Source organism: Myzus persicae, unplaced genomic scaffold, assembly GCF_001856785.1.
Source record: "Myzus persicae strain clone G006 unplaced genomic scaffold, MPER_G0061.0, whole genome shotgun sequence".
In the NCBI taxonomy this organism is placed as follows: Eukaryota; Metazoa; Arthropoda; class Insecta; order Hemiptera; family Aphididae; genus Myzus; species Myzus persicae.
In genome coordinates, this window is record NW_019102277.1 from 353,770 (window position 1) to 380,842 (window position 27,073).

Sequence of the window (27,073 nt, forward strand, 5' to 3'; positions counted from 1 at the left end):
TTGACATCCACTTACCCGTTTTTTATGAATAAAAACATCTATAAGATTATTTGATAAAAAGCTAATCATATCTTCATGTGAAATGTAGAGTTATTATTTTACTCTATTTGTTAACTCTGCGATATGCAAAACTTTCAATAAGAATGAAAATATTAATATAGATGTACGCAAACATTAAATACTAAGGAATAAGGAATAATAATTCTTCATCATGAAAAATGATGATAAATATAATGAAAAACAACATTACATAAACAAATATTACATTTATTGTAGTATTTAAAATAACATAATTATTTTGTTTTTTAATACTATTTACACAAATATGTTTCAGCGTAGAAAGGAGTCATCTTAACCTAATCAAGAGTACTTAGTACTATGAACAAAGAATAGTCATAAACAAATAAATTTAAGCCAAAAATAAAATACAATACTATAAAAAGGGATATAAAAATAATAGTTTTTTTGTTTACTCAAACACTTTGTAATCGATCCCAACGCCAGATGGTACCGTCGTCACACACACAAATCAAAATATTTCCATCACGACTAAATGTGGTTTGACGTATAACTGTATTACATTTTGGATGAGCTAATGTTGTTACACGCATTGACGCTTGGTCATTAGAATTTAAATCCCAAACATATATTTTACCGATGGTATTGCCTAGTGCTAATATCTAAATTGAAAAAAAATTGTACTTATTAATTTTTTTGACATTAATTATTTTATTGTTATATAAATACTTTTTGGGAGAAATCCATGGAAAATCTAATGAACCATACATCACAATCTTTAAAGTCATAGTACCATATCTGTGATACAGCAGCTTCATTTGGTTTGAGTTCGGTATCTTTTAGATGACCAGGTTTCCAACAAACCATACAATTTTCACATGACTAAAATTCAGTTTTATTGTAATATGTAATTATACATTTTATTAAATAATAACATGGCTTAAAAAAATGTATAATGCAATAATTACTTTGGAAATAACATAATCACCAATCCATCTTACACAATCAACATAATTTCTGTGTATGTCACGTGTTGAAAATACAGGAAAATGTTCTTTAATAGTATCAAAAGGTCGAGCAGATCTATTTGGATTGAAAGAATAAGATTGTTTAATAGCATCTTGGATATAGTCTTTGTCTAAACTCCAAAGCTTTAATGAATGATCCATTCCACATGACATTATACGATTACCATCAATATTAAAATCCTAAATTTATAATCAAATAATCCAATCAAAATGATTATACATAGTAATATAATCTAATACAGCTAGTGTTGCCATTATTTCATCAAGAAGATCTGGGACAGGCAGCAAAAACAGCAAATTAAATTATACTAAAAATATTATTGAATCATATTAAGTACTTATGTATTAAAAGAAAAACATAATTTTTTATATGTTTATTAGTATTAATATAATAATGTAATAATTGCTTATGTCAGACTTTCCAATGTGAACGACAAGAATATAGGTTTTATAAAAAGTGCAATATGTTTACAATTAATTTCTACATTTTTTTTATAAAGCTCCAAGTTTCAGAAAACTCATAAAAATGGATGCCATAATGAAAACGATGAGTATATGCTACAAAAAAGTATAACTGATGTGCCTAAGTATAAACTGAGTATATAGTTTGTTATCAGCCTTTTAATGTTCCTATTAATCCAATTTTAATGTAAATTTCTACCACCCCAATTCAATAATGAAAAAATTGTTTAAGTTAGTGGCCCAATAAATAGGTAATCTACCTGTTATAAATGTATAAATGTAAAATTTTAGTGGCTCAATAATCATACAACTTTCAGAAAAAAATTTCCTAGCGTTTAAATAACAGACTCCCTACCAGTTTTTTCAAAGCCTTTTTTTTTTACATTACATTAAAAATGAAAATAAAATACTATAGTATAGCACTAGTAATTATATAAGGTAATATTATTAAGGTATGAATCAGGTAAAATGTGTGAAATAAACTTTAAAAAAAATATAATAACATAGCGAATCATTTAAATTACCGCAGAGAGAACTTCATCTCGATGGCCTTCAGCGCCGCCAAATATAACAATACACACATCACTTTTGATGTTCCATAAACGTAAAGTATGGTCTTTAGATACTGATAGCAACATATTTGTATCAATTGGATGAAATTGTAATTCATTAATTGCTTGTCCATGACCTAGGATAATATATAAGGTTATATATTTAACAAGTAATTTTTTTAGTAAATAATCTATGTGTACCAATATAATGTCTAATAGATGACATAGTGACTGGACTAAGTATTCGTATGATGCCTCGATTTCCGGCAATAGCCAAAAGCGGCTTGCCATTTTCATCTACAGACCATGCACAAGTATAAAATGTTTCATTTGTCTACAAATATACAATATATATTAAGGATAATTAACAAAAAATATAATTTCATTAGATCATTAGATAGTCACAGTAAATAAAATAATAATTAATTTATAAACATAATATAATATATTATATTTATTTATTATTTAATATTTATTAAAAGGATACATCGGGATCTGCATAACTTTGCAATAAATTAATAGTACCATCATCTAAACATTGGTAAACTGAAACTCTATTACTGCCAACAGATGCAAATATCAATGGCTGGTCTTCATTTAATAAATGATTAAATTGAACACCAAATAGTGATTGACCATGGTCTTCTCTTAATGCACATCTATTATAAACATTTATGAAACAAATAAATGTTATAAAGATAAATAAAATAATGGTATCAATATAAAAAAATTTATGAAGAATAAAAGTAAATAAAAATACTGAAAACCTTACATTTTATTCAAACCCACTTATTAAAAATCTATTTATATTAAAAGGAATAGTCTTCCAAGACAAGAATTACTGATGTCATAGACCTTAGTGTGGTTCGATTAATCATAAATTCATAACTTAATTGTACAGAATGGCATTGTTAGTTACCACTAGGGACTGTATTTTAATAATAAAATGTATGATTTTTTTTCTATTCAACATAATATTATATAATTATTGTTAAAGTAAAAAAAAAAATGATTTGATAGAAAAATTCATCATAAAAATAAATTATTAGTTTAAGTTAATTACGATTATGTTAAAATAAAAATTATGTTTAGTGTATATATCTTATTACAAATTATATGTATCAATAGGAGTTTAATACATACGAAAATTTGTACTGAAGCTTAACATTTTTGGTATTATTGGAAGGTTTGGATTTGGTTTTTCGACCACGTCTAGCTGGTTCATGGCTTCGTGTTGTGAGATCAGTATTTGAACTATCTATACTTGATGTATCATCCTAAAGAAAATATACATTTATTTAATTTTGTATGAAAGCAATTTTGGAAACATATAACTACAACATTTTGTATTTACCTACATAAAAATACTAAATATTAAATAAAAATGTTAAGGGAAACTTACTGATTCTACTAGAACAACGTCAGACATTTTTACTGTTATCCGAAATAAACAATTTAAATTTTGTATGAATAATATATTATGAATTAACGTTAAACAAAAACAGATATTTCGGCTCAGAAAGTCAGAAATTAGAATTCCGGTTTTTTTTAAATCAACATTATGGCTGATGGCATATTGACATGATTTAAGGAATGATAATATTAAGGGACGCGTTTTATGATAGCAAACAGTGTCGACAAGACGACAACTTATGAAAAAAAGGGGGTTTTTATTTGTTAGATTACTGGAGTACCTATTGTCCTATTTAGGTTCTGAAGTTTTCCAAAAAATTTCAAAACCGTTGAAATTTTTAGTAAACTAATCCATATTGTTGTAATATTTAATAACGTCTCCTTGATGGATCCATTGGGGTTAGGCAGGTAAGGGGAATCCGTTTCACACGTACGGACATATTTCACATCGTGTCCGTTGCGAGTCGATCGAGGGGGACTCGATTTACATTTGTATTCTACTATAGATTTTTATTAGATTTATCTATAATATACTAGACGAGTAGTGTTTGGAAACGTAAAATACTACTACAGTAGTATACGGTCTACAACTAACAATGATAATAATAGTATGTATGTGCTTTGTTATTGTGCAACGTTTAATAGACGAGGTTTTTACGATGGGTGACCGTAAAAATACTAAAATTCAAAGGTCGCGAGCGGCTCGGTCCTCCGGCAATAACATATATGTACCTCATGGGCTATGGGGTGTATAATATATATCATATACTCATGTATATGTATTATGCATTTATATATAAATAATAAATATACATTTATATACATAGCTGCTGGTGTACCTACATTCTATTATTATACTTGGACGTATATATGGGCAGGTATTTAAGGTGGGCAATAAAGTATATTATATAAAACGTCAGCAGCTCTACGAGGACAATAATTGCAGAAAGGTCCATGGGAAATTCGCGTCCGGTCTATACAACGGCTGAAGCTTGAAGATAAAGACGCAAATGCAATAATAATAATGATAATAATAATAATATAATAACGGCGCGGGGGACAATATAATAATATAACCGTATATTATATAAATAAATATATTGCAGATATTATATATATAAATATATATTAATATAATATGGTCTATTGTGTATGTATGCGAAAGAAAAAAAATGGACCGATATAGCAATGAGAATTGAGAGTCCATGTCATGTATATAATATATTATTATATTATATGTTGTTGGTCGGTCGGTAGACGGGTGTGCAACAGGAGGGTAAGAATAAAAAATGCTCCCGCAGTCAACAATCGCGGTTTCAAATTTGCGAAGGGTGACGTAGTATTAGTATAGCGAGGGGGGTTTGGCGGAAGGGAAATAAAAGAAAATTTCGAAGAAGAGAATGAGTGTGTGGGAGCGAACGGGTTAGTGTCACTAGAGGCGGTGTATCCGTGTATTGTGTATGAATTTTTATTTGTAGTACGAATTACGATAAAATACGATATTATTGTGTACACGAATGCACAATATTAAAACGTAATGTATGTGTGCTGCAGCTGACGACGTAAGAAAAGCGCGCGGCTGCGACCGGTTTCGGTTGGCACCAGTGTGGTTTGCAAGAGCCGTTACACCCGGTTCGACCAATGGGGACACTTGAATTTGCGAAAAACGGTTCCTGGATCGTTGTTTTTTAACATTTTTTTTTTTATTCCACTTGTTTGTTTTTTTTTTTTACTTTTTTATTTCTCGTCCCCGTCATCCCACTGCATATACCGACCAATACCACATTATACCGAGATATTATACCGCGTACACCATTCTCCCGCAGCGGCAGCGTCACTTTGCCGAATTCGACCAATTCCTAACCCCTTGCCGTTCGGTAATCGGCGAGATTCCGCTACTGCCGCCGCCGCCCTGAGTACTAGCGCACGCACTGTCGTCAGCCGCTCGAAATCCGTGCTCGGTCCGCACGACGCGACAAAGTTTTAACGACATTTTTCTGCACCGCGGTGACGCCGGCCGCCTCCGGTTACCACACGTCACTACGCCAGCGACAGATCGACCGAGTGCGTCCGCCAGACGAATAACGACGCGATATTATTGTAATTTGTAACCGCTCCGGCTTCACACGAACGCACGCACACGCACGCGACGTGCGCGCCAACACACGCATACCGGCATCCGTTGTCGCCTTGTTCGTCTTCTTCAGTCCTTTTCTCATTCTTCTTTGGCTATGCTAAGTAATCTGCACCACAGATTAACAAATAGCCAATAGATACCTCCTCCAAACTCCGTGTGTGCCAGATGATACGCGCGTGCTGAAAGCCGAGACGCCGCAGCCACAGCCGCCGCCACAACGACTACTGCCACGACAGGGATCCACTTTACTTCCTCAGGAGACGCCGATATTATTTTGTGAGTTAGCTCTCACACACCGCCCAAGCCGCCTACACTTGTCGGTCACAATATGGTGATCGAAACGGCTGTACCGCCCCGATTTCCTAGCCCTGTCTGTCGGCCGTTTGACCTTTTCGCCCGTCTCACGTTAGGTGTGTTTTTGACGTTTTTCAGTCCGGTATGGAAGTCAATAACGCCAGGTTCGACGAAAACGCGGACGAATCGCCCGCTGACGCTCAGAAGTCTGATGACCACAAAAAGCTACTCGAATACGGAATACACGAATCGGTTGCCGACAGGCTTGACGAAATTTATAAAAGCGGTAAGACTTTGTGCATATTACATTTTTATTCACTATTGAGTTTCCCATTGCAGGCGTTTGATTAAAAAAAGTGCACCCATCAATTGTACCTAGGACCTAATACATCTTAATAGACAGTATTTTAACTCGTGTGCACAGGAAAATTTTGATTGTACTGTAGGAATCCAATGTGATGTAGATTGGGGCATTCATCTGTAAACCTTCTGTGTTTTGTTTAGATATGGTCATCTTGGATGATAATGTTTAGTTAATTTGTATCTGTGTGGCCAATCTAATCTGTATAGTTGTTTTACCTAAAAATTAGGTAGCTCCTAATATGTTTACAGGTATTCAGACCTACTAAGTTGTTTTTTAATATATCATAATATAATAGGTTTTTGTATGTTAAATAAATATGTTCAAATTATTTAAGTACGATTTATCATGTATGAAATATTTCAGAAGTGCATTTTGTTGAGAGGGGGCAATACTGAATTATGTGTTAATTCTGTCAACTAATTGATATTATAACATTTTCTTAGGTTATTATCTTAACATAGTCATGTTTAGGATATTTGTTATCTAATTAAATTATAATATCTGTCAATTTTAAATATCTTATAACATTCCTATGCACTTTAATATGATTTATTGATGTAATTTATTTATATAATATCTTAAGACAATTAACCTTATATTTTTATTAAATTATTTTAGAATCATTCAAAACTAATTTATATTCAGCGCTTGGATATAAATTCAACTTTTGACTCTTTTCATATAATAACCACAGTACTGTTTGCATTTGTGAACAAAATTAAAAATATGTTACAAAACAATAACAATAGACCCCTAGTATGGGTTACTGTGGTAAACATTTAGATTATTTAAATGTTTTTGTTCATTTTATTATCTATTGTATTAAATAGAATTTATTTTATAGGCGTTGTGAGTAATTAACGTAAACCAGAAATCATAGTTTGAAATTAATTGGTAAAATATTTCTTGCGAATAATAACCATCATAATTTTTTATACCTATTAGGTACCTGGTTTATTTACACTTCAATGTTTTATTATGAACATTTAGTTTCTTACTAGTATTCCTTATATTTTCAAAATATATTTTACATTTTATTACCCACATATTCTTGTTATAATCTTAGTATCAGTTAGTAATCAATTTTTATATATTTTAAATGATTTTCTTAGGTAAACTAGCACATTCTGATTTGGATACTAGAGCATTGGATGCATTAAAAGAATTTCCTGTGGACGCAGCTTTGGGAGTTCTTTCTCAATTCCTTGATAGCAATTTATTACATGTTTCCAATAAGTCTGCATATTTATGTGGAGTAATGAAAACTTATAGACAAAAAACAAGAATTACTCCTCAAGAGCCTTTTGTACAACCACCCAAAGGGCCAGAATTTGATAAAGTCAAGGTATATTTTTATGACTCCACAGTAACTAAATAAGTATTTTTAACTCATTTTTTTATTCTTAGGAAATATTAGCTAGAACTAACTATAAATTTGATGTGACTACTGGGCAGCGAAAGTATGGTCCCCCACCTGATTGGACTGATCCTAAGCCAACAGCCGGTTGTGAGGTAAATTAATATTTAAAGTATTATAGTGTAACACATTTTATAAATTAATTTAAATCCTAGGTGTTTTGTGGAAAGTTGCCAAATACTGTGTTTGAAGATGAACTGATACCACTATTTGAAAAGTGTGGCAAGATCTATGATTTGAGATTGATGATGGATCCATTATCTGGTACTAATCGTGGATATGCTTTTGTTACTTATACTACCAAGGAAGAAGCTGAAAGAGCTACTGTTGAAGTAAATATTTTTTCTATCTGACAGTATTGTTGAGTTTATGTAACTTAACATAATATAAAATCTATGATTTCAGCTTGATGGTTATGAAATAAAGCCTGGAAAAAATATCAAAGTGAATATTAGTGTACCTAATCTTCGTCTTTTTATTGGGAACATTCCTAAATCAAAAGGAAAAGAAGATATTATGGAAGAATTTGGCAAAATAACAAGTAATTTACTAAAAATCATTAATTTATTTGTTATACTATGTAGTAATATTTTTTTTCAGGTGGCCTTACAGAAGTCATAATTTATAGTTCTCCCGATGACCGTCGAAAAAATCGGGGTTTTTGATTTTTAGAGTATGATTCTCATAAAGCTGCTTCTGTTGCAAAAAGACGCTTAAGCGCTCCAAACTACAAAGTATGGGGCTGTGATATAATTGTAGATTGGGCTGATCCTCAAGAAGAACCTGATGATGAAACTATGTCAAAAGTGAGTATTAAAATATTAGCAGACTTAAATAATTTTTTATAGTTAAATTAAAATATAAATTATTGTTTTAGGTTAAAGTGTTGTATGTTAGGAATTTAACTCAAGAAGTAACTGAAAATCGTCTTAAAGAAACTTTTGAAGCTCATGGTTCGGTGGAGAGAGTGAAGAAAATTAAAGATTATGCTTTTATTCATTTCAATGATAGAGGCTGTGCTCTCAAGGTAACACTGAATGTCATATTATATTAATGTATAGTTAAAATGAGTGTTATAATTGGAATCACGAAATTGAGCATTGGTGGACTGGTGAATAGAGTCCAAATATTATTGGTGGTAGAAATTTGTATTGTACTTCTTGTTTTTACTACTGTGGCACCACATAACATAACATGTTTTTATAACAAATATTTTTTTAAGACTGTGTACAGTAAAAATTCTTTTATTTTTTTAGCTGCAATGCCTGATTTGAAATAATGTATGACATTCAAAAATGTTTGTTGAAATAAAAATGGTTTTAGCAATTTCATCCTAAATCTGCGTCCAAAACTCCAAACCAATGATACATCGTCTTAAACATTGTCTTTGATTTCTCCCTCCCTCCCAGAAGTGAAGATATAATCAAATGTTTGCGATATTGTTGGAAACAATGTATTTATTTACAACATGTATTTAAAACTTATGTATTCTCGTCCGATCATGGATTAATATTTGCTACTTGGAGTGCTGTTGACAGTATTTACTTTTTGTGATCCCAACCAAAACAGCTATGAGCTATATTTCTTTTTTATGTGAGATCATTTATCTAAAGTGTCAAATTTTTTTTTGCAAACTAACCACCATAGTGGTCTTTGTAATTATGATCCGTAATTTGTGTTAGGGTCATTAAAAAGTAACACATTTATCTATTTCTTTTAACAATTACACAGGATATTTTATGCCTAACATTTTTATTTCAAAATGCTATTATAGCATTTGGTTAATTTAATGTCTTGTAGTACAAAATTAAATTTACAATATGTAGAATATACCTTTCTTTACTGGTACTGTAATAATAATAGTGATTGTTTAGATTATTTTATTAAAATCAAGTATCCTCATAATTTAAGACCTTGTAAATTATTAAGCACATTACCTTGCAAAACACTACAAATGGCTAGGATCAATTTATTTTAAAATATTGTATTTAATCTGAATTCAACTTCTTATTTATAATTATGAAATTTGTTTTGTAGGCTTTGGAAGAGCTAAATGGTAGCAATTTGGATGGAGCTACTTTGGAAGTATCACTAGCCAAACCTCCATCTGATAAAAAAAAGAAAGAAGAAATATTAAGAGCTAGAGAACGTCGGATGTTTACCAATATGCAAGGCCGTGCTTTTGGGTAGCTACATTATTTACAATTTTATAACCTTATACAATTAGACTAAGTAGTTAATTTAAGATAGTTATCTTGTACTGTAATATTATTTTAACTATTTAAAAAACTTGATGTTTTTTGATATTTAAGTATGACTTTTTACTTAATGTATTAATATTGTAATTGATTGTAGGTTGATGCCACAACCTTTATCATTGATGGGTGCTCCAAGACCTGGCTATCGTGCTGTTTCAAATAATCTACGTATGGCTGGTCGAGGTGACTTCGGTAAGTATTTTTTAATATTATAGTGTATAATTCAAAGCTATAACCCTACATAATTTTCATTTTCAATATTTTATTTGTTTATTGATAACAGTATTGGGATTGGTCTGAGGTAATAACATAATATTATGATGCATGCACATTAATGTTTGCACGTTATAGTTACATTTTTAATAATTTTCATTTAGAAAAATAAATAACTAAATATTTTGTTCTTAAAATTTATCTTGTTTAAACTGCTGTTGATTGTTTTATTTTTTGTTGAATATTTATAATTTATTAGAAACTAAAGATAATAAAAAATAATGCATAAATGTATAAAAGTTAAATATTAAGAGCAAAATTTTAAATTGATGTTTTTATAAAAATAATTTTGTTTTAAAGTTAATACAAGATATCATAATATTAACCAATTTTAAATTTATAATTTTGTGTTCTTTTTATTTTTATGTTACAAATAATACAAACAGATAATATATGGTGGGCATAACATAATTCTTTTGTGCAGTTGTAAAATAATAAAATATAAATTAGGCAAATTAATATCATTATTTAGTATTTTGTCATTTTCATACAATGATTTTTCTTAAAATAAAATTAACTGTATAGGTAGATAAAAGTAACAAGACAAGTTTTTTTTTTAATGTTGTACCTCATGTTAAAAAATTTGATATTGCTTAATTTGTGACAACACAACACTAAAGGAAATTAATTCCAAAATAAGCATATTCAAATATTCTGTATATTTTTTTCTATCATATATTATACTGTTATTCTAGATACACAAATACTTGTTTATAAAAAAAAAGTATTTTGTAAATTAGTTTAACTTAAATAATCACTATCATGAGATTAAGTCATTCAAGGTTATAATAATACAGTTATACCTATTTAGTATGCTGTTGTACCTTATATCTTGAACTTATTGAATGTAAATATACTAACATATAAAATATTTAGATAAAAATAAAACAAAAAAAAAATTGTTTTTCCTCTTCCTACTTTTTATCTTTCAGCTATATAAAATTAATGAAGCCTCGTTTGATGGTTTAAAAACAAGTAGCAGAAAAATGAAAAATAAATATCCCATTTTGTGATCCTACTCCAGGTGTTACACTCCATTCATTTCTTTTGCATGTTATTTTTATTCCACGGCATCCAGAGTACACAATGATTCCAACCGCATTTATTTTTCTTCCAAATATTTTATGCGACTACTATTATTGTGGCGACTTTGTTTACTCAAATAACGACAAGATAGTTTTTTCCATGATGCCTGACAGTATGTGTTTTGTCAGTAAATGTATCAATTCAACCGAAATAATGATGGTAATTTTATGCAACATGTGTGAATTGTACAAATTGTATTTAAGAGGGTGTTTACAAAATATTATTTGTTTTTTTTATATTTTTGTACACAATACTATTCTTTATTGGGAGAAACTAAAAATACTTCTGTGGAATTTTAGTAAAATTTCCATAGTACCAAAAAAATACTAAACATCCTCTTAAAATTATTGAATTTGTGATTGTTTAGTAGATACAATCCTTTTGTATAATTAATTAGATTTTATTGTTTTAAATGTATTAATAAGCATTGAAAGTAGCTTAAAGTTTAATTTAAACATGAATATTTAGTAAAATATATTATTGTTTATGTATAAAACAGTTGTATTAAGAATTGTGCTTGCAGATCTGGTTTTAATATATATATATAAAAAAAAAAATTAACATTTTGAATTATTTAGTCTAATTTTAGTTTATGTTTGGTTGGTTATTTTTCATGTTATTTTTTTGTTAGATTGGCCATGGGGATTTAATTCATGGATGTGGCCTGCAGGCCGCTGGGATGCTGGGGCTGCCGGCCCTTGGGGAACAGCGTCTACTGGAAATAGACAATGGCACGGAGTTGCGCCAAATAATCGGTCATGGGGAAATGGCAGTGGTGGCCGAGTCGGCGCAACTGGAAATAGTAGCGGCGCTTCAAGCCATGGGAAGTTTACAAGATAAACAAGGCAAGTCTTAGAAAATAAAACTGACTATTACTACTGTTAATTATATCACCAAGAGGAGTTCTGATAAATGGTAGAGAAATTCACCAATCAGACTAATTTGAATATCTTATATAACTTAAAGTTTTATATTTTATATAATTTTGTATTATTGATAAATTAAATGTATGTTGTGTTGTATTTATTTATATTTTAATTCTTATTTAGTTCCAATTATGAAGTATTGTAGTCTCTCAGTTAACTCACTTAATTATTTGTTAAAGTGTATTGTTTTTTTTTCAGGCGAAAAGAGGTCTGATAAAAGTCTCCAGAAAGAGGGGGGTCAGCGCAATCGGACCCGCAACAGTTACAGACGTAAGGGCGTCGGCACGAACGACTGGATGGGGCGAGAGCGAAAGCGCTGTACACTTGATGTCAGTGACTGATCGCAAATGGTAGTTCTAAAATATTTTAGTACTTGCCATTAGTATCTCAATTTCTCGCTCATGTTACCTAATTTCATTGTTATTTAGATATATTTTTTTTTTATTATTATTACTTCTTTCTTGTCTTTCGATTCATATATCTTTATCAGAAAGCTATAAGAGCTGTGTTAATAAATTGTTTTTTTTTTTTAGTTAAAAGCTTAAAATTATCAACTTTAAAATTTTTGTTATTTTTTCTTAATTTTTTTATCTTGTTAATTTGACAAAATTTATTTTTAAAACATTACCAAAATTTTTCCCCCTACTTCTGGAGGCATATTATATTGTTTAGGGGGACTACAAATTTGAAATACAAGTTTTCACTAAACATTATTTGATTTCTTTTCGTATTCAGTCAAAAACAACTAGACTTGTGTATTATAATTTTTTTTTTTTATATATATATATAATTTTTTAAGAGACTATACCTCAATTTTCTATACTATAATTACTGCCCATATAAATAGTTTAATTATTATATTTTTTTTAAATTATGCTTTGCTTTCAGTTCATACATTCAATACAATAGCTTTAAAATAATTGCAACACATTTTACATTATTGACATATTATAGTATTTGACGCTTTATAATTATTATACTCATGTAATTTTTTTTCTTTTTATTTGTGTAAAAACAGACTTGTCTTTAGCAGTTTTGTCCTTAAAAATGTTATTATTATTTTTTATCATTATACTAGTACTCATAAAACAATAAATAGAAAATAATGTTTAAAAAATAAATGAAAAATTGTTTTCTATTAAGTGAAAGTTCTAAAATCCTTCACAAATCCATAACTGTAGATCAATTTATTTATCCTATAGTTTCACGAGTAGGAATAAATCGTCTCAATTAATTTATACTCAAAATTGTAATTAATCCAACATAATTTACAAGGTAAGTGATAGAAAAAATTAATGAATATATTAAAATCAATTACATAAAATAAAGATGTATATTATACTGCTATCTGTGTAACCGTACATAGGACATTGTTTTAATGGAAACTTGATTCGGTATTCTAATTTATTTAAAAAAATGTAAGTTTAACTAACCATGACAGTATTGAAAACTATATAATATAGAAATGACTTTTTAATTATTACAAGCACTAGCCGGCTGTTAAGTTTTACGATCGTGAAGTCCGTTTTCGTGTGTAATTTGCGTTTTGAAGGTAGATTTGACGTAGGCAAGTATTAATTATAAGAACTAAATTATTTATTATATTTTTTTTTTATCAAGAATATCTGTGTATGCCATACTCACATTTGTTGTCTCAGTGATATAAGCGCAAAACAGAAAGTAAAATTACGTTCACTAGACGGATGTATACATTTGGTTTTATTAGTTTTTAATATTAAAGTAAATTGATTTTTAGGTTACAAATAAATTTTCGAGACTCGAGAGTGGAAACGTTTGTTTAGTTACCTTTGCAGATTCTTCAACTGTGTTTATTTTTAAATCAGTATGAAAGATGTGATTTGAGATGTAGGATAAGGAAATTATTGTAATTATACTATTCTGAATTGTTCTATATTGACTATATCATGTTTGATTTTTGGGCTATCTCCATAATTGGATGCTGTATGTCCAGATGGCTGCATGTTACTTGCGTCCCAAAAAAAAATATATTTTTCAGGTAGTAAATTTGACCGGTAAGTTGCGTCCCGTTTTGGGGAACGCAAGTCAGCCATATTATTATTATCGATATTATCTTCAGAAATCATTTAAATCGATAGTATCGTGTCAATAAAACCGATAGTTCATAAATTGTAAATTCAGTATGATTCGGTAATGATTTATTATGACAAAATGTTTAACATTCATTTTTTTATTATTTTTTATTATATTATACTATATTTATTATGACAAAATGTATAACATGAATTTTTATATTATTATTTTGATGACAAAATGTATAGCATGAATTTGTATATTATTATTATTATTATTATTAATACTGCAATTGAATTGAACTGATAATTTATTATAACCATTTTTATATTGTTATTATTATAAATTAAATTTGTATCATCAATGTACATTTTTATATCGATTATATCGATATTTTCGGAACGCAATTAGGTCATAGAAAAAGGTACCTATACCGGGACGCAAATACGCTATGTCCTTTTTGAATCTTTTTTTTTGCGGGACGCAACTTACCTACTGATAATAATTTCGGACGCAAGTAGTATGCTCCCGTCTAGATAGGCATCAATAATTTTGTAAAGGAGTAGCTTTATTTTTATGCTGAGCTTAGAATGTTTACCTAGTAGGTAACCTTGTAACAGACACATTTCCGCCTTGAGTTAAGATAATATTTTTAATATTTTAATATGACAGCACTTTGAAATCATAATTTATAAGAACAGAGATTAGTGATTACCAACACTATGCCAAAATAATTAATATGTCTGCATTTGCCACACTCCATGGAAATATGGAATACCTATTCATTATAATATCGATGTGTTATTTCTAACAACACACTTTTGATACACGTTTTTACTTTGCTACTGCTACTGAAGTACTGACAAGTATTTTGTACTCTAAAACACAATATTTTTGGCATTGGACTCTATTGTTACGTACTCTGTAGTCTGTACTTGCGTGCTTGTTTGATGGAGACAACAAATACTGGTAAACAGGCGTTGAGTCAATTGTTGTCTGTTAACATTGTTACAGATTACCTAAAAAAATTCATGAAATGTATCAGTTGTATTCGATATGTACTAAATAATGTGCTATATGTGTTTAATGTTTAAGAAGTGTCAAAAATATGAGCTATGACTTAACCCGACCATTATTCCCTCCGACCTCGACGTAGTAAGTAATTGTTTGTAAATCGAATGCTCGACAGGTACGATGGGATTCAAGGACGCCGCCGGTCATGTACCGCCGGCCGCCGAGTAGCTCGACTTCGTACAAGTTGTACGATACCGGATGTTTTCGAAATCTCGTCAATCTCGATCCCGCCCTACCAAGAGTTACTGTTTCTACCGAGGTAGCTTGGAGCAACGAATTACGATAGCACATGGATCATGGATGTACCACAAGTCCACAACGATTCTCCGACCAGACAAATAGTACTTTTCGACTACGATTTCGTCATGGCGACCATTTGTAATTATTAAATTATGTTTATGTATTGATCATTTGATTATATAATAATTATAACACTTTTCTTCCAACATTATTGATGTCTGACAAATTCAGTTTATGCTTTATCCGACAGAAAACCGTAGAACGTTCTACGACTTCAAGAAGGATAACATACCTGGCGTCCCCGATGGAATGACGATCGACGGAAATGGTATTCTCTGGATCGCCAATTACAACGGCTCTCAGGTATATTAATAAAGTTTCACGTCTACACGCTACAACCTCTATCCGAAGTACAATTATGTTTAATACGTTGTTGTTATAAATTATTGTTCTAATGACTTGGCAGGTATTGCAACTTGCAAGTGAGCAGTGGCTGATAGGCTTATATTTTTTTATCGGGAAGTAATTTAAATAAGGGCTCTCAAAAAATAAGAGCGAGCAATATATTATTTTGATATAACAATATAATAAAAAACTATAGGTATATTATATAATAAGTAATATAGGTACTCTTAGTACAGATTTATTTATTTTTTGTAGTTAATACATTAATAATTTTTTTAAAGACTCACTGTATAATGCAACCTTATCAATTACACTATCTGTACTAATAGAAGTTAAAATATCTTTTTCTACACTCATGAGTATAAAACACTCTAAATGATCTTGAGTAATTAAGTTTCTCAAGTAATTTTTAATATATTTTAATTTGGAAAAACTCCTTTCACAACCCACTCGTGTGAGTGTGCGACTGAAAATGATAAAAGTAGTTTATAACATTAATAAAGAACCAGATAAGTATTAGTGTATAAATTGTAGTTAACTAAAACACTAAAACAACAAACTACACAACACTTCACAGGTTTGCTAATATTATTTGCTAGATGAGTGGATGTTTCTTCTGAAAATTTGGTACTTAAATAATAAAAAAAATTGGTTAATATTCTTCATGAGCCCTTATTCTGTTGAAATAAATAAAATCGTATTCATAAAATTGTACAACGTAAAATAAGAAACAACATTTTACTGTGTAGACAAAATTTTTATTTTTAATTGAACAATGTTTACAATAGTATCTACCTATGTTTAAATAACATAGATATAAAAATGCTTTTAACTCTATTAAAATTTGTTAGTTAGTTGTATGCCGATAAAATGAAAGAAATGCAATACAAAGCATAAATTGCAAAAAAAAATCAGTAAACAATATATAAATTGAACAAGAGACGAGGCGACGTGAGGAGTACGTGATGGCAAATGGGTGGTGAAAATGATGTCTGGAAGTAGCAACTGGCCACCAATACAGAGTTCTCACGATCGTCCTGCGGGGCGGACCAGAGTCGCGGGCGGGTTGACTCGAGACGCGAAGACGACCAGCGGACGAAGCTCGGCCACGACAGCCGCAAGATCGACGACGGTTGATGACGAGCGCCGAACGGCTAGTGCGCGATGTTGTGCGCGTGACTGTCCTGCAGGTGCTGAAGACGTTGACTGTTGTGCCGGCGGGCGGCGACAAACGGTGACCTAAGCTCGGAGCGAGAGTCGAAGACTATAATCTCGGTGCTTGCGGAACGGCGGCTATGCAAACTTCATGCCGGCAAACTTCATCGCATAACCTGGGAGCGTTGCTATGTCTCCAGCTGTTGGGTCCTCGTCATAATTGTCAAAAACGCTTAACTCTGTTTGCATATTTTCGTATTCTATTTCATTTATGATCTTTTCAATGATGTCTTTTATTGTAGTTTCGAGGCAAACAGCCGTTTCTATGTTATATGATTCAGATTCAGCCATATTATTGCAGGTATTAGGTGCGGATATGGGTAGTTGGAATAATAAATCGCAAGTGAGCAGATTTCGAATTTTGTCCTAGACCGTCGCCGATTATTTAACTTAAATACGTATTTGTTTATTACTAGCCAGCGAGTACGGTGCCATCATGTTATTAATCGCACAGCGTCAGCTGACTTTTTGAAAATCTCGGTTCACTGTTAACCTTATTCCTTTCATGCTTAACACCTCAGATATTAATTAACATTACTCATTCAAAATTAACGAAAATTCAAGCACAATACCCACTGTAGATTTTGTTAGTTGTTACAGCACATCAGTATTTTTTGTGATAAAAAAGTAATCACGGTTTTTAGTAATATGAAAAGCAACTTCTAACTGATATTTTAATTAAAATATAAATTGATAAAAAAAAAAAATAGGTATTGTTAAATTAATACGTTGAATACGCCATACGCTGTACAATAAGGTAACAGTATAATAGCTCAATTTTGCATAAGAATATTTAATATTTTTCCAGCATCTCTGATAATTTAAGAATAATATTAATTCAACTTCTCGGCTAACATATTAATATTAAAAAATTACAATATATATAAAAATCGTAGACTCACATACCGACCGTCTCGGCTCAGAATCGTTTTTCATATACAATGATGATTTATTGATATTATATCATTGAATACAAATATAATACATTACATTACAGCGACCTTCTAGACACCTAATGTAGGTACAGCAGAGCGACATCCACTTACCCTTTTTTTATGTTTTTGAAACATAATTAATTTTAATATTATAATATGTTCGTATTGATAAAATACATACGCATTTCTTGGGTGAAAATTTGATTTCTTAATAGTTGCATTCATGGTTCTTTCTCCTCGGTTAACTATTTTACGGTTAACACTAAATTTGTTATAAAAAATATGAAATTATTTACGCTGCAGCCAACGCAAGTATCCGAACAATCGTTATAATGTTATGATACACCTTCTACCTTAATGGTACAACGAAGACCAAAGTGAACGACTGATAATGTGTAATAATAATAATACGCAGTCGGCGGTCATCATTTTTAAACATTTATCGATATTATTATAAGATTACTATCAAATTTTACTGCTCGATTTGCTTGTGGCTTGCCATATAATATAGTGTATAATATATGTATAACAATATATAACTGTCAATACTTGACTCACTCGAACGATGTAAATTTGAATACGTTCTACTATCTAGTGTTGTTGTAGCGTCCTTTTAATTTATTATTTTTCATTTTCGCACTTGTAATGAAAGTTAATACAACTTGTATAATGCACGGTTAAAAATATATCCTGTTTCGATAGACTTTAAAATAGGATTATAGTAATGTGTAAATGTATTATGACAGTGTTATTGTTGCCGAAAATTATTGTTGATTAATTGATCTGGGTGAACTTAAAAATAATGAAAGATAAAGAAGTGAGAAAGATAGTCTGTTAAGTAAGATAAATGCGGGAATGTGGCTGGAAAGCGTTCTAACGTCCAGCTTAAACACTAATATCATATTAGTTTTTAATAAATATTGCTTATAGCTAGATCCTAGATGATAATGGAATTTTTTTGTAGAGTGGTTAAAAATATTAAATTAGTCAATTTGCATATTTATTAAAATTATTTTCAATTCTCATCACGCAAGGTTCAGTACTTGATAAATGATCCTATAGGGCCCCCATACGTCAACACAGGATAGGGCCTACCTGGAAAATCCCTAATTCCCGGTGAACCTATCCGCCACTGCACGTGAGTGGCACTAGCGCAAAGTTGCTAGGTAAGCTGAATATACCCTCGGAAATAGTTTCGTCGGTCACGTTCGGTGGTTCTCGGTTGGACAAGCTGTATGTGACGACAATTAGTTTAGAAGTGACGCCAGAAAAATTCAATGAATATCCTATGACGGGAAAGGTGTTAAAAGTGTCCGGTCTTGGTGTTCGTGGTGTGCCAAATCATCGAGTTCGGAAACACACAGTCTACAAGTCTACTATCGAGCCAGTACATCGCCAGGGCATTTAGCCGCACTCCAGCGAACGAATGTGAGCGGTCAATTCCTGAAGACACAAATACGTCGTCAAACTTTCGGCTGCTCTAACCTGCAGTTTGCCCCTCACACAATTACTATTGTTACATTATTAATTAATATGACCTTGTTAAAATTGTCAATAATTACTTATTCTGTAAATATCTGTAGATTGTAGTAGCCTATTAAAGCTAGGAATGTCTTATTGTAACGAAAAAAAAATTTAATAAAAATAGTTGTTTCTATAGAAAATTAACTGATATAAAATGTTTTTTTTTTAACATTTATTGAAATATATACAATTCGTAATATTTTTACTCTAAGAATATGCACATAAATATATTGACGTTGCTTGCTTGAGAAAAATATAGCTACCCAGCAGTAACACTCGATCATATAAAATGTAGTTTTATTGATCCACGAATTGTGAAAATTAAAGGAACACTAAATATATTAATGAAATGTGCACGTATTAAAAAAAAGCTTTAATGATAATGAGGTGTTATTAATTATAATAACACAATGTGGAAAAATTATGCTTTATCAAATAAAACGATGTTATTACTTTATTATAAATAAATATATTATAAATATTAAATATATATTACATAGAACAATATAAAATCATTTTATCTAATAAAGTACGAATTTACTTACATTTAACCATCATAAATAAAAGTACATAACAGTATTATGGTAAGTGTATACTTTAAATTTAACTCATTGAACTTTGAGGCAAAATCTTACGGGTAAAATTATCAAAGTTTCACCTATGAAATAAAAATAAAAATACTTCATTTAAATACATTTTTTTTCGATTAAATATAACTATAAAATCAATTATTGGTACTTATAGTTCGTATTTTAATTTAATATTATATGATATTATGTCAGATTTATGCATTGTAAATTGGTAACTAGTTTAATAAATATTACCTTTTTCATTAATTTTGTAGCTCTTTAAATATTGGATCACATAACCTGAAATAATAGGCATTAGGTTCGGGTAGGTATTTATTATAACTTTATAAGCAAAACATTTTTTATTTAGATGCATATTATAATAATAAATACACAAGAATTATAAACGCTTTACGATTTAGACATTTATTTTATTAAAAAAACAATATTTTAAACAATAATAGTTATAATCTGCTTTCGTGAGCTGAAAAAATAGTCATGTCTAAGCTAATCTTAAGCAACATATAGGGGTCGAAAAATTAAGCTATAAATAACCTCCCAAGGGTCCAAAGGAAACTATTGTGGTTTTTGAGTCTATTAACTTCGGTTAAACTAACATACTTTTTCAGCTAAAAAGTATATAATATTACTATACAGGTGTTCTTGGTTTTGGTGTTCCTCAGATCACGGGCAATTCGTCGTCGGTGGACTTTGCTTTATGAACTAATAAAGCCCAGATGAACAATTTGAATGTGGTAGATAGAAATAGCACAAAAATTATAAACTTCTCCTGATATCTCTAAGAACAATTTTAAATTTTCTCAATATCATACAAGTAGTTTTTGTGTTTATAATAAAGTTACATTAAACTATCATGTTCATTTTAAAATATAATTTCTCTTTTGGGGGAATTTGGACGATTTGATGCATACTTTTATCACATATTCCCGAGTGAACCAATGACAAAAATTGATACACAAAACATTTTTCGATTTTCATCAACAATCCTCGTGTGAGGCTTTGGGAAAAATTTTCACTTTGTTTTCTGAATGTACCTTACAATTAAAAGCTTTTTTAAAAAAAGAACCAAATCATTTTAGCTGTTTTCATGTGATTACATACAAACAGCATATAGTTTAAATTTGAATTTATAAACTATAAAATTATGAAAAAATAAGCATTTAATGCACAAAAATAAAATGAAATAATAAGGCGTTCTAACAATGCAAATAATAATCAAATGACAATTCTTCAACTATTTTATTTACAAACCAGGCACATAAATTCTTTGTATTCGAAGAAAAAAAAATTGAAGGCAAGTAGACATACAATGAACATCAATCACCTTATTAATTGATCTCGAAACTGCAACGCCTTACGGTTGAACAGCAATATCTGCTCAAGGGAGTGATTTACTCTGAGAATGAATACCTGCAGGATGCATACTGGAACTAACCCTTCTGCTCCTTAACTACTAAGTAATTTTATGTATCGTTTTTATATTTTACTGCACAAAATATGTAGTATATCACAAGAGTATTGAGTATAAGCTATGAATGACATACTATCAAAAATTGTTTTAGCATACAAAGATCTAAATTAAATACTTGCCATCACGGATCGTCTTTTTTAATTGTTCATCATCCATGTTTTCTGTAATGAATATTGATAATATAAAGTTCAAATAACAACGAGTATTTTATATATTTTAAAATTTCCAACTGACATAGGTATTATAAATAAACTAGATATTCCCTTGCACTTTGTTGCCATGTCATGATACTTGCAATAAATAATAATGTATACGTAACACATATATGAGTCAAACTTATTTGTATTTTTTTACGATACATGTGTGTCAAAAGTATAATCTGGATGTGTATCGTGATACACTATTGGGTCATGTTATTAGTTTTTTTCGGATCTTAATTAGCAAAATTTAACAAAAAATAACAAATTCATTAATGTTCTCAAAAATATTTTGGCAGACATCGTGTGGTCTATCTAAGGAGAATATAGCAGACAGCCTGGTAAGGGATAGCACATCTTAAATCTTTATTTTCTTCAACTGTACTTTCTGAATTTGTTATAATAATAATTTGTAATATTATAGAATACTATAAATTGATACCCTTTGCTAATGATGACTATTGGTGTGATTACAGTTGAAAATATGTTTTTTTTATTGTAAAAATACTAATTGCTCCACTGAATATTCCTGATTGTGAGGCCTTTTATAATTGGAAATCAATAGACTTTTACAAGCCCAGTCCACCTCTGGTAATACACATTAATCCTCCATCTACCTTACCTTAAATTATCGTATATTGTATAACAACTAATCAAACTTGGTATTCAACCAACCAGTGAACTGGCCAACAAGAAACTATGAAATACGACCAGGAACAACAACTGCTCACCGAAAAAATATAGAGACCACAAAAGTGAATCTCCGAAGGACAGTTAAAATCTTATTCAAGACTTATCCTAATATTAGAGGCTAGAACCCTCTTCCATGCTTTCAGTTTAACAAAACGTTTATCCCAACCCGAAGAGTTAAGCCCCTGAGTAATCTGTAGAGTATACGCTACTCCTTATTTGAGCAGTCGCGTACCGTAGACTGTGTGCATATTATGTATACTATTTTGCACAAAATATATGCAAAACATAGGGACAAAAACCACTCACTTTTTTTGAAGATTGGTTAGTTGGAGATGGTCGCCTCCCCACTCCTAAAGCCCGTATTATAATCTATCTTATAAGATTATAAATGTTATAGAATCTACGATTTTAATAAATGAGTATAATTATAGGTACGTTAAAAAATTTGATGAAACCACTTAAGCCTTTTCCTTATAATGAGTTATACATATATATTTAAACGAGTTGTTTAATCAATGTATTGTTAATCACAAAAAATGTTTTTTTTTTTTAATATCAAAGCATACCAACGCATATAATAAAAATGTATTATATGGAGGGTTTGGACTATTAACAAAAAGATAATTTTCCAATCCCTCAATATGTGGTTCCAGACTGATAAAAAAAAGTGCTAAAAGTCAGTTTGGTTTCACCAACTGGAACCAACCCCTTTGCTCTTCAATTGTTAGCTAACAATAATTATAATATATTGAAATTATCTTAATGAAACATTAAATTAAATTAAATGTATTTTTAAACGAAAAGAGTGTGTGAGAGATAAGCTTTTCCTTATAGTTAATACGATTTATGAGATTGGGGTAGTTTTATTTCAATATTTTTTTTAGTCTTAAACAATTAACAATTAACAATTAATAGTTGTTTTCACTCGATGCCACCAATTACTTATATTTTGGTATGTTAAATATTTTATCATCCGGTTCATATAGTGTATATTATTAAATATTAAAATACAATACTATAAATAATTAATGTATACTTACTGAATGTATAATATCTGGATACCCAATTTTCTCTATCGACATACTCTGAATGATAATAGTTGAGTTATTGCACAATTCTCAATATTTCAGTACATTGTAAGGAATACATGTGATGGCAAATTTGAGGGGGATTAAAGTATGGTACCTAAAATTATAGGTCTATGTGTATTGTTTATATTACTATTTAGGTACCTTAGAAGGTAAACTATGTTGGCAAAAAAAATTAACCTAATCCAACACTAGAAGACGCTAGAAGTCGATATATCAGATATATATAAATCACTCAATCGTTGTGTTGGGCTAGTTACATTAAATTAGGGCCCTGTTATTAGCCAATAAATTCAAGATGTATTCTTTGGATTCTGCTGAAATCGTTGATTTTCAATCGATATAATATTATGAATCATTTTTATACTTTGGATAACTTCACAAAATATGCAGTTTGTTATAAGAGTATTAAGTTTAAACAATGAATGACATAGTATCAAAAATAGTTTTAATATAAAAAGATCTAAAACTAAATACTTACTGGAATCGATCAGATCTATAAATCGTTGACGTATCATTTCGACTGCAATAAATAATGATAATAAGATGATTTAAATAACAACGAATGTTTATAACATTTTTAACATATACATAAAGAGAATATCTCATGCAACCTGCTAAGAGACAGCACATCTTAAACCTGTTTTATCTACAACTTCAACCATACTTTCTGAGTTTGATATTAATAATTTGTATTTATAGAGTAATATAAATTGATACCTTTTGATAATATATCATTGCTTATTGGTGTAATTACAGTTGGAAATAGGTTTTTTATGGTAAAATTACTAATTGCTGTCCTGAATGTGAGGACCCTATAATTTGAGATAAATAGACTTCTACAAACCCAGCTCACAGCTGCTAATACATATTATTTTTTAGCTACTCTACCCTCTATTACCATAGATTATATAACAAGAAATCAAACTTGGTTCATTATGAACTAGCCAACCATACACCATGAAAGGCGACATGGAAAAACAAAGGCTCACCTGTCCTAAAAAATATAGAGACCACAAAGGCAAATCAATGAAGAACACTTAAAATCTTATTCAAGACCACTCTCTTTTAAATTTAACATTTATTACGTATTTAATTTTTATTATTGATTCAACTATCAAATTAAATGAGTGTAATAGTTTTTTTTAAAATTGTTTTAAAGAAGCATTATTATTAATTACAATCTATAAATTAATGTATGTCAATAGGTAATTTATATATGTTTATAAAATAATGGAAAATTACAGAGTGGAAGATACTCGATAAATGATTTAAAACAATCTAATTAAAATTTTAAAATTAGAGATACATAATCTATTTATCATAGGTACTTGTATTTTGCATACAATATAAGTACCATTCCAACTTACTTTTATACATTTAAATAATAATTAGGAAAGCGATCACATTATAGTTAAACAGAACTCACTGTTTTTATATACACGAATAGACATTAGTGTTGTATGTTGTAAAGTAAAATATAATACTTACAGACACACTTTCTTTGATTATCTTGATTTAAATTAATTAATGGTTAGTATTAAATATGCTGTATTACAAATAAAGATGATGAGGTTGTAATATGGTTGATTTAGGAGGGGACCACAAACTCGTTTTCAAACGTATTAGGTACTAACATTTTTAAATAAGTGTTCATCAATATAAATTTTGTGACGTTCATTTTAATATTGAATTTAAATGTCCAATAGTATCTAATTTAAATATAATAATTTTATCTGGGTAAATTTACAGGTTTTTGTTGATTTTTAAATATTAATGTGAGTTATGAGCATTTTGGGTATTACAGTCCCTAAAACATCCAAATTTTCGTACTAAACACGTAGTCCCAGATCAGTCAAATCGAAATTAAAAATCAATGCTCTATAAACTATTACCGATGCTTATGGTGTTCTTTAACCAATAACACATGATATAAATTAAATAAAAATATGTTTAAATAGGTATATGAAAAAATATTATTCAGTATTAATTTTTTTTTTTTTTTTTTAATAGTTACATTACTACAACTAGCAATGTTAACATCGGAGTTACCTGTTAAATCATTTATATTCTCAGAAGTAATATTTAAAGTGTCTAAAACAAAAAAAAAACACAGTACCTATCAATTAATAATATATACTTACAGTCAATAATTTTTATTTAAATAAAGTGGAACCTCTATTTAACAAATTTAAAGGTTCTTTAAAAAAACATCTCATTCTTTATGTATAAAATGCAAGAAAATAAAAATAAATAATATTATAGTTAATAAGGTTAACAATAGAGAGTTAGTTCTGCTGCACTAAAACGTTCTGTCGTAAGTACCGATAGGTACTGATAGGTACCTATAATTATTATAATTGTATCTAAAATAATGATATTAGTTGGTAAAAATTATTTTAAGTTAAAAATACGATGAGGTTGCATATAAAGTTGCTTGAATAGATATCTACTAAAAATATAAAATTATCAACAATTATGATTATTTAAGTATACTTTAACTTCATAAATTATAAAGAAATGTATACTCTTACAGGTGTATTTATTGCTTGAATTGGGTTATGATATTATTAAGAAAACATGATAAATAATATAAGTTCAAGTATTATATTCTTAAATATTCATAGCTGTGTAATTTAATTTCCAAAAAATGTTGTACTAGTACTACGTAAAGAAAAAAAAATATGTAGGTACTTACGTTCGGTATATATAGAGCCTATAGAATTTAACGTAACAAATATAGCCAACATATAATTAATGTTTTTGACCATGTTTCTACAATAAATGAATAATATTCACAGCATATACGAATAATGTTTGAAAAGTTATAATATGTTTTCTATTTTTGACACCTATTTATAGTGTTATTCAGCAAATAAAAAACACATCATGTGTATTCATTGACAATTGAGTAAACTATTTAAAAAAATATAAGGTAGTAATAATTCTAGTATGTTTTTCTATAGTTGTAATATCATGTACAGTGTAGCTGAGAATTAAGAAGTTTTTGAATTTATTTATTTGTTTTACTTTAAACTACCATTTTCGTTAGCTAGTAAATATTGTAATTGTTTTTACATTTAATTGTGTTCTGCGTTTCAATTTTTTAAAATGGCGAGTGTAGTGCACTGTTGTACACCTGTACATTACTTAACCTTGGAATGATATTTGAAACAATGGAACACGAAGTCTATTATTAAAAAGTATATTCGTATTAACGCTTATTTATTTATTAGAATATTAATTTAAACATTCAAGAATTATATGTGTATGAAATACAACATCGTTACATCGTTGGATAGTCTGAACAAAATAATACATTTTCTGTATAGACGTTCTGTAGAGCTACGCGCTTGTCACTT

At 29.5% G+C, this 27,073-nt stretch overlaps 3 protein-coding genes across 4 annotated transcripts; 1 reads left to right on the plus strand and 2 right to left on the minus strand.

The window, feature by feature from the left end:
• Positions 1 to 251: 251 nt before the first annotated feature.
• LOC111031720 (polycomb protein EED) lies at positions 252 to 3,654 on the minus strand. The gene is made up of 8 exons (XM_022311781.1): positions 3,462 to 3,654; positions 3,203 to 3,336; positions 2,547 to 2,718; positions 2,261 to 2,393; positions 2,033 to 2,196; positions 987 to 1,226; positions 748 to 900; positions 252 to 680 (listed from the first exon to the last, which is right to left on the minus strand). The coding sequence occupies exons 1-8, from the start codon at positions 3,486 to 3,488 to the stop codon at positions 474 to 476; spliced, it is 1,230 nt and encodes a 409-aa protein (XP_022167473.1). The 5' UTR covers positions 3,489 to 3,654; the 3' UTR covers positions 252 to 473.
• Positions 3,655 to 5,214: 1,560 nt separating this feature from the next.
• LOC111031703 (heterogeneous nuclear ribonucleoprotein Q) lies at positions 5,215 to 12,141 on the plus strand. The gene is given in 11 exon segments (XM_022311755.1): positions 5,215 to 5,885; positions 6,042 to 6,189; positions 7,380 to 7,612; positions 7,675 to 7,779; positions 7,840 to 8,016; positions 8,090 to 8,225; positions 8,285 to 8,490; positions 8,562 to 8,711; positions 9,722 to 9,870; positions 10,040 to 10,134; positions 11,933 to 12,141. Coding segments are annotated over 10 exon segments (1,602 nt in total). The 5' UTR covers positions 5,215 to 5,885; positions 6,042 to 6,047.
• A 10,259-nt stretch (positions 12,142 to 22,400) lies between these two features.
• Positions 22,401 to 26,514, minus strand: LOC111031715. 2 transcript variants are annotated; one of them, XM_022311771.1, is made up of 5 exons: positions 26,410 to 26,514; positions 25,764 to 25,805; positions 25,203 to 25,223; positions 24,193 to 24,234; positions 22,401 to 23,708 (listed from the first exon to the last, which is right to left on the minus strand). In XM_022311771.1, exons 1-5 carry the CDS (start codon positions 26,480 to 26,482, stop codon positions 23,626 to 23,628), a joined length of 261 nt encoding a protein of 86 aa, XP_022167463.1. In that variant the 5' UTR covers positions 26,483 to 26,514; the 3' UTR covers positions 22,401 to 23,625. The 2 variants fall into 2 exon arrangements, with proteins under 2 accessions (XP_022167463.1, XP_022167462.1); XM_022311770.1 differs by having other exon boundaries at positions 22,401 to 24,234.
• Positions 26,515 to 27,073: the final 559 nt, after the last annotated feature.

Bases quoted from the DNA above. Each gene is read 5' to 3' on its own strand.
- LOC111031715 (XM_022311770.1), bottom strand. From the start codon at position 26,482: ATGGTCAAAAACATTAATTATATGTTGGCTATATTTGTTACGTTAAAT. The intron at 25,224-25,763 runs GTAACTCCGATG...ATTTAAATCAAG, and splicing joins GAATATAAATGATTTAACAG to ATAATCAAAGAAAGTGTGTC. The intron at 24,235-25,202 runs GTAAGTATTATA...TATTTATTGCAG, and splicing joins TAATCAAAGAAAGTGTGTCT to TCGAAATGATACGTCAACGA.
- LOC111031720 (XM_022311781.1), bottom strand. From the start codon at position 3,488: ATGTCTGACGTTGTTCTAGTAGAATCA. The intron at 3,337-3,461 runs GTAAGTTTCCCT...TATTTTCTTTAG, and splicing joins ACGTTGTTCTAGTAGAATCA to GATGATACATCAAGTATAGA. The intron at 2,197-2,260 runs GTACACATAGAT...ATATTATCCTAG, and splicing joins ATCTATTAGACATTATATTG to GTCATGGACAAGCAATTAAT.